The following is an 8633-nucleotide window of genomic DNA, read 5'->3' on the forward strand; positions in this document are numbered from 1 at the left end:
ATTTGAACTTTGAATAATTTAGTATTTCTTTCATCATTTTTTCCATCATCTTTCATCATTCATAAAAGTTCAAATTTACCAAAGTTCAAACTTACCAAAGTTCAAATTAGTAAAGTTCAATTTTCAAAGTTCATCAAGTCGGTCACCGTGAGTTTAAGGCTATTCTCAGACAGTGCCCCCGACTTTTTAAAAATTTTCAATGACTTAACTGTCATAAGCGTATCAAAATCTTATCAATTAATTAAAAAAATATTATAGCATTAATGGAAAAAAGGAAAATTTTGTTGAGCTATAGATTTTTCAAAAAATTACTTACAGTTGGTCTGCTTTGAAAAATTTGCGGAATGAATGCGGATTAAATTCGGAGTGAATGCGGAGCGGATGACTGTTTATTTATTTAATCTCCTTAGAGTGAAGTCACTACGAAGGTGAGTTTATTTTAATATTCAAACTCCAAATCGGACTGAATGCGGATTGAAATAAAATTGAGACCTCTGAAATCACTCCGGAGAAAAGACAAACTCCCTTTTTACTCCGTATGCGGAGTAATTTTTTTAAAAAACTCCGGAACTCCGAGTGAATCCGAATTTAAATAAAATCCATAATCACTCCAAATTCACTCCCGATTTTTTACAGTATATCAATTGGGAGTCAAACGAAATTTGTTAAATAAATTTAAGTAAAATCTTCATGTCAATTTTTTAATTTCGTAGGCTAAAATTTATTCAACAAATTTCGTTTAACTCCTGATTGATAACCACTGGAAGTAATTTTTTTTTAAATCTATATCTCGTCCTTTTTTCAATTAATGCTTTAATTTTTTTTTAATTAATTGATAAAATTTTGATACACTTGTGACAGTTGTCATTGAAAATTTTTAAAAAGTGTTGGCACTGACTTAGAATGCCATTAAATTCAAAAGATAAATAATATTTTTTTTCATAACCCGATAATATATATATTATATTATATTATGTATATTCCTTTGTGTATAAATTATTCAGGAACACGTGTCGCGGGTTATTTGAGCGTCATAAACTATTATTTTCATTCCACATGTGTATAAAAATACTCCAAGCCCAAGGGAAAATGAACCCAGCGGAGTATAATTTTTTATTGAAAGGCGGGATAGTTTTTGACCGCGAACACCAACCGGAAAAACCAGTTACTTGGTTATCCAATGAAAATTGGGATAATATTACCGAACTTGATAAATTTCCTGGATTTCATGGGATAGTGTCGTCATTTGAAGAACGTACACGCGATTGGCACAATTGGTACTGATTTAAATAAATAATAATATCAATAAAATAAATAAATAAATTGAATATTATTGCAGGTACACAAATATCGAACCAGAATCAATAAGATTACCAGGAGGATGGGAGGAATCACTAACGGAACTACAGAAAATATTGATAATAAGAAGCTGCAGGAGTGATCGCGTAATATTTAGCGTAACGAAGTTTATAATAAATAATTTAGGATCAAGATTTGTGGAGCCGCCAGTTTTAGATATCAAGGAAGTGTTGGATGACTCAACGTCGCAGTCACCACTGATATTCATCCTGTCTCCGGGCGTTGATCCAACCGCGGAATTAATGCAATTAGCAGAAAGTAAAGGAATGGCTCAGAGATTTATGACACTGTCACTTGGACAGGGACAAGCACCTATCGCTACTAAGTTATTATATTACATTATAAATTTTAAAATAATGATAGGGGTCGGGGGGTTCCCCCAAAATTTTATAAAAAAATTTTGTTTCTAAGCATTATTTTGATTTTTTTTTTGTTCAACTTTTTCAAGAATCGAGTGTCAGTCAAAAAATACTAATGACTTTTGTTTTATGATGAAAACTATTAAAAAATTTTGTTCTTTCTTTGCATCCAATAATTATAAGAAATGAAATTTTTCTTTATAAGGTAAAAGCCCCTATACCCGCTCACTTTTCATTGGAGTGAGATTAAATCACTCAATATAAATTAATAAATAAAATGAAAAACCATATTTTTTTTTATAGTTATTTTTTGAAGTTTCGAGTATTAGAATAAAATTTAAGTTTCAAGAATAATCTTGATAATTAATTATTATTAATTTTTTAAATAAGGTCCTTGAGTGTACCCATAGTCGCTCGCTAAAAGTTGTGATGTGCCATTACTCGACCAACACATGGCCCTATAGTCGCTCAAAGACAATATCAATTAAAATATTATAAGTTTATTGATTTGGACAAATAATTTATAAATTATACTACTTTATTCTTTCATAATATAAAATTTCATGAATTTTAAAAAATATATTCAATAAGATATAGTTATAACAAATCTTAAAAAATTTGACGTGACCTAAATTTAATCTAACGAATGAACGTTGAAGTAAAAAATGCCCGGCTTTGCGCGATTTTGAAAACAGTCATTTAAATTAAATTTATAATCTATTATAAAATAATTTGATACATCATATTTTAATATATTTAGATTCACAAATAATTATTTATCAATAATAATATTTTTAGTTATAATTTTTTTTAATAAAAATTATAAAAAAACGCCTTAAACAATTAAAGTAAGCGACTAATGATACTGAGCGGGTATAGGGCTTTTACCCTATAAATTACTCACAAAAAAATTTAATTTAATCAAATTTATTTGATATCTCAAAATTTTTTTTTTCACCTTTTTTAGAGGATTATCCTACTTTGCCCGCAAAGTGAAAATTGTTTTTTTTTTACTTTGAATGTCATTAAAAAAAAAAAAAAAGATTTAGCATATTTGAGTTCTCAAAAATTTAATAATTTCTTAAGTATCCCGTTTTGTCCCTCTTCCCTACTACTATTATCGATTGTATTATTTTCAATTCGTCATATTATTGATAATTTATAATTAACGAGACATTTATTATCAGTATGATTGAAGCGGGTTCGCAAGACGGGTCCTGGATATTTTTAGCAAACTGTCATCTGTCACTTAGTTGGATGCCGACGTTAGATAAAATTGTCGAGTCATTAATAAATAATAAAAACTTACATCCTGAATTCAGGTACCAGCTATTAAATTATCTATCGTATTATTAGTTCAACAAATAATTTACTTAAATAATTTGATATTATTTATGACTAAAAAATTTCTCGAGTATTTTTGTTTCAATTTGATTGTGTACAAAATTGAATATGCAAATTTGTTTAAAGACTATGGCTGAGTTCAAGTCCGACGTCGGAGTTTCCTATATCAATCCTTCAAGCGGGAGTTAAAATGACTACAGAACCGCCCAAGGGTCTAAAAGCCAACATGAAACGACTCTATGGTTTAATTACAGCAACTCAATTTGACATTTGTCAGGCTAAATCTAAATACAAAAAACTATTATTCGCGCTTGTATTTTTTCACTCTATTTTACTTGAACGTAAAAAATTTCAACAACTCGGTTGGAATGTAATTTACAGCTTCAACGACTCAGACTTTAAAATATCAGATAATATTCTGCAAGTATATTTAGATGAATATCCTGAAGAAACTCCTTGGGAAGCTTTAAAATATTTGATAGCTGGTGTATGCTACGGAGGTCACGTAACTGATGACTGGGATCGACGTTTGCTCATGACCTATGTCCAGCAATATTTAAATCCTGATATATTTACAAAAGAATCCTATCGCCTGTCATCATTATCAAGTTACTACGTTCCACGTGATGGATCACTAGAGTCTTATTGTGATTTTATAACGATGCTACCGAGTACAGACAAACCAGAAGTATTTGGTCAGCATATGAATGCAGACATAACGTCACTTATCATTGAGACACGTTCAATGTTCGAAACTTTGATGAGTCTGCAGATTCAAGTGTCATCCGATGAAATTACAACCAGTAGCAGTTGTACCAAAGAAGACAAAGTGATGCAACTAGCAAGTGACATAGAAGCAATGCTGCCAAGAAATATCGACTATGAGACAGCAGAGAAACTAATTGGATCAACAAATAAGACACCACTTAGTGTTGTGTTGCTACAGGAAATAGTACGGTACAATATCCTACTTGAATTGACACGAGACAGTGTACGAGATTTACAACGTGGGATCAAAGGACTGATAGTAATGTCAGACGAGCTGGAAGAAATATTCACGTGTGTATACGAGGGTCGTGTACCGTCAACCTGGCTGACAGCTTATCCGTCCTTAAAAGCCTTAGGCTCATGGACCCGAGATCTCATCAGCCGTGTTCAACACTTGGCTAAGTGGGCGGAAACCACTCATACGCCTTTACTGTTCTGGCTTGCCGCCTACACCTTTCCTACGGCTTTTCTTACTGCTGTGCTTCAAACTTCAGCGAGACAATCGAATCTCTCTATTGATTCACTTATTTGGGAATTTAATGTTATTGATATTGATAACGACGCTATTGTCGAACCACCAACGGTACAATTTTTATAAATAAATAAATCTAAATACACTGTAAAAAATATGAGGAGTGAACGCGGAGTGGATGACTTTTTATTTATTTAATTCCCTCGGATTGAATTTCACTCCGAAGGGGAGTTTCGGAAAATATTAATTATAAAAAAAATTACTAATACATAGTGAGCTTTGATATTTTGACATTTATATTGAGTACGGAAATAATTACGAGCTCCCTGACCATATATTCACGCAAAATGATTTTTAAAAATTAAGCAGCTGATAATAAAACTTGAGCAAATATAATTCCATTGAGTCACAAACTGTCGTATGACTGACATCAAACATATCACGAGATAACATTTCATATTGTACCGAAATATGAAATATTCCCATAAAAACTATGTCACTATAGCTGTTCAATAGTTTAATATTTTCACTTTACATTATGTATATGAAATTATAATTTAGTGAGTTACTAAAACATTTTATAAATTAAAAACATAATATTTTAACAGGGTGGTCACGAATCGGGAAAACCGGGAGTATCGGGAATTATCAGGGAATTTAATGCAACCGGGAAATATCATGGAAATGTCAAGGAATTTTGAAAAGTATCCGAGAATTAAATTGTAACAGTTCAAAATTTAAAAAATTTTCTATTATACACTAGTTATAAAAATTAAGGGATTTTAAAAAAATTTCAAATTTTAGAGTGATTTTCAACAGATTATAACTCGAAGGAAAATGGTCATATGACAAAAACAAAAAATTCAAATTGTAGCTTCAAGTGTCTAGTTTTCTGATCTGGTCTTTAAATTTTTTTATTATGTGCGAATCCAGAGTAATCCTAAGAAAACTATCGAAAAAGAAATTTACCAAATTTTTGCTCGTCTTAAAAACGGTCTTCGAGCTTCAATAAATTTTTTTCGATAATTATGATTGATTTTTTATTGCTCCGGAACCGTGCATAATAAAAAAATTTAAAGACCCAAATCAGAAAACTAGACACTTGAAGCTACAGTTTGAATTTTTGTTTTTATTGTATGACCATTTTCCTTCGAGTTACAAACTGTTGAAAATTACTAAAAAATTTGAAATTTTTTTAATATCCCTTAATTTTTGTAACCAGTGTATTTTGAATTTTTTTAAATCATAAAATTTCTTATTAAATATTTTAACTTATACATTTTTAACATCGAATAATCAAAAGTAGGCAATATTAATTTATTTTATTGCCATTTTTTATGGTTTCTGGCATAATAAAAACTTTGAATATCAAAATGAGACGAATAAAATTTCTAAATCAGGAAAAAATGTGAAAAACTTTACTGGAAAACCGGGAAATATCAGGGAATTTTAAAATCATTTCTTTGTGGCTACCCTGTTTAAGTTTAATTATTAATATCCGAATGAATTATTTATTGAAATAATTATGTTTCTAATTATCAACTGTTTCTATTAAATATTAATTTATTTAAGTATTAAAACTCCGGACCGGAGTGAATGCGGATTGAAATAAAATCCGTGTCACTCCGCCCATAAAAAATCCCTGTTCACTCCTCATGCGGAGTGATTTTTTTTTAAAACTCCGGAACTCCGAGTGAGGGAGTGAATTTGGATTGAAATAAAATCCGCATTCACTCCCGATTTTTTACAGTGTAGATATCTAGATAATGAAATGTAATTAATTTTGTTTTTTCGACTCACCAATTGCAGGATGGTGTTTATGTGCGATCTATTTATCTGGAAGGCGCTGGGTGGGATTGTAAAGCTGGTAGATTGATAGAGCCAACGCCAATGCAGCTGGTCTGTGACATGCCTGTAATTCATTTCCGGCCCACTGAGCTGACGAGGAAAAAACCTAAAGGTAAATGGGAAAAATTTTATTTATTTTCAATGAGCTTGATTACATTTCAAGTTGATTATTGAGTTTTATTATTGCTATTATTTCTTGTTTATTTTTTTTATAGATGTTTATAATTGCCCGTGTTATTACTACCCTTTGAGGGCCGGAACGCAAACTCATTCAGCATTCGTGGTAGCTGTTGATTTAAAAACTGGATACGAGACTCCAGATTTTTGGATTAAGCGAGCAACAGCTTTATTATTAAGTCTAGCTGATTAATTTAGCATAAGTTTAAATAAATTGTTGACTACTAATTATGTTTTGATGATCTATCAATAAGCTAATTAACATCAGGAAAGCGTAATTTTATAGCATGGATATTTAAGAAAATTATTGATTTTATTGAAAACTCAACAATTATTTTAAATCGATTGATCAGAAAATTCAATATTTATTTTTGAGAACGAGCTGGTATTGAAAATGTTGTAATTACGGCGACTGATATAGTATTTGAATCCCTCTAATGATAATTTAAAAAGTTCTATTTACCAGAAAGCGACAATGTCACTTTCATAGAGACTCATTCTATTCGCTCCGGGTAAAGTTTATATCGAAGAGCAAGTTTACCCTGATATCAAAGGTGCCAAGGTGCCCTGATAGCCACCTTATCCACAAGTGAACTTCAAGTTACTACCGTATTCTGAAGCCAATTTAAAAGAAAGTGTTGGAGTATCAGCAGTTACCTTTAAGTTGACAGTAAATTGTCTGTAACTTGAATTCAATTTGACTGCAAGTTTTACTGTCAGACAATGACGTTAAGTTGATTGAAAGTTTTACTTCAAATTAATGGCAAGTTTTTCTGTCAAATTACATTCAGATGACGGCAGTAGATTTGCATCAACTTGCACGCAAGTATTATCCAGCCAAGGCTTGCCAGAAACTTGTCGTGAAGTTAGCCGTAAATGTTTCACTGCAGAACTTGCTAAGCAATTATATTTAGTGTGGCTATCAGGGTGACAGCAAGCTGGAGATAACTTGCTGCAGCAGCTTTTTGCCAAGTTGGACGCAAAAATTAGCATTTCCACAAGTTGATGGCAACCTGTCGCCAACTTTCTGGGAAAGTTGGTGACAACTTGTAGTCAACATTTACAAAAGGTGATAGTTGTCGACAAATTGGTCGCAACTAATTGACACCAACTTTCTGACCAGAAAGTCTTGCTATCAGGGATTCCAAAGGAAATCACCATCATTGAAGGATGATAAGAAAGAAAGTACGAGAATCGAGTAGTAATAGTCGTGTCGTACGGTTGGTGTTTACTATCCTAGGAAACAACAGTTTCAGTGCAAATGCTGATTTTCAACTCGACGTTAACAATATTTTTTAAAAATTAACATGAAATATTATTAAATAATAACATTTAATTACTTTGCTGAATTATTGATTATCATTTTCAATGAATTTTAAAAAATAATTAAAGAAAACGCGATAGACAAGTGCGATACTTGTTGATTAATTTTTAAATTTTATTCCATACCTGAGTAGTCTTTTGTTTCTGATGATGATGTCGCTTCAAGATCATTTGCTTTGACTCCCATTATCATTTAAAATTCATTCCTGCATTCTGGCCCTGGAACATTTCAAATTTATCATCAATTTAATTTTTTAATAAAAATTAATCAAATTTATGAACTTCCATAGAATATAAAATAGTAATTAAAATTTTTTTAGCTTAATGTTTGCTTAAATGATATCGTAAATCGGAAATGTCATTAAATTACTTGAGTATTATTTAATAAAATGATTTTAAAAAATTAATTTACCTTGGAGCTAAGCGCGAGCTGTATCATAGAAAATATATCTTAGCCACTAAAAACTTATAGTTTTATGAAAATTATTATCACAACATGATCGTTATATTTTTATGAAGCTATTATGATATAAATTACTAATTAACTACGCAGAAAAATACAACTAAACAATCAGTTAATAGGAACGGACATGAAAAATACTTGAGCTAGTCGCCATGACACTTTTCTTAATTTAACGGTTGCGTATGCAAGCCAATAGTATTTGAATTTTAACGGCGACTTTTGTAAACAGTGGCGCTGTTGCTATAATTTAAAATTTGAAATTTCGTACCTTGGCAGCCATTTTATTTTCGACAAAGTTGTTCCCTGAGGATCCTTTGTCTCAGCTGACAATTTGAATTCATCGATTACTTCCGTACCCTGGACCTGGATCTGAAACATTATAAATTTAATTCAAAAAATTATTTACTTGACAAGAGTTAAAAATTTTTACGCAAATGGACAAATAATTTTATTGACTACAAAAAATATTTAAAATAATAATTTTTACTTTAATGATACGATAATAATAAAATATTAATTA

General features: G+C 30.8%; 2 protein-coding genes across 2 annotated transcripts in view; one reads left to right on the top strand and one right to left on the bottom strand.

The window, feature by feature from the left end:
* The window catches only part of LOC130677794 (uncharacterized), a 211547-nt gene extending 205303 nt beyond the window's left edge, over positions 1 to 6244 (bottom strand). The window contains exon 1 of the mRNA XM_057484661.1: positions 6103 to 6244. The gene's annotated coding sequence lies outside the window, so the exon portion shown is untranslated. The remainder of the gene's footprint in view (positions 1 to 6102) is intronic.
* Positions 1 to 6648, top strand: part of LOC130677001 (dynein axonemal heavy chain 2) — a 43930-nt gene extending 37282 nt beyond the window's left edge. The window contains exons 53-58 of the mRNA XM_057483518.1: positions 1005 to 1277; positions 1340 to 1684; positions 2906 to 3040; positions 3189 to 4413; positions 6112 to 6262; positions 6366 to 6648. Coding sequence (XP_057339501.1) covers positions 1005 to 1277; positions 1340 to 1684; positions 2906 to 3040; positions 3189 to 4413; positions 6112 to 6262; positions 6366 to 6520 — 2284 coding nt within the window. The 3' untranslated portion in view covers positions 6521 to 6648. The remainder of the gene's footprint in view (positions 1 to 1004; positions 1278 to 1339; positions 1685 to 2905; positions 3041 to 3188; positions 4414 to 6111; positions 6263 to 6365) is intronic.
* The last annotated feature ends 1985 nt before the right edge of the window (positions 6649 to 8633 follow it).

The sequence above is a fragment of the Microplitis mediator genome, chromosome 11 (assembly GCF_029852145.1).
Source record: "Microplitis mediator isolate UGA2020A chromosome 11, iyMicMedi2.1, whole genome shotgun sequence".
In the NCBI taxonomy this organism is placed as follows: Eukaryota; Metazoa; Arthropoda; class Insecta; order Hymenoptera; family Braconidae; genus Microplitis; species Microplitis mediator.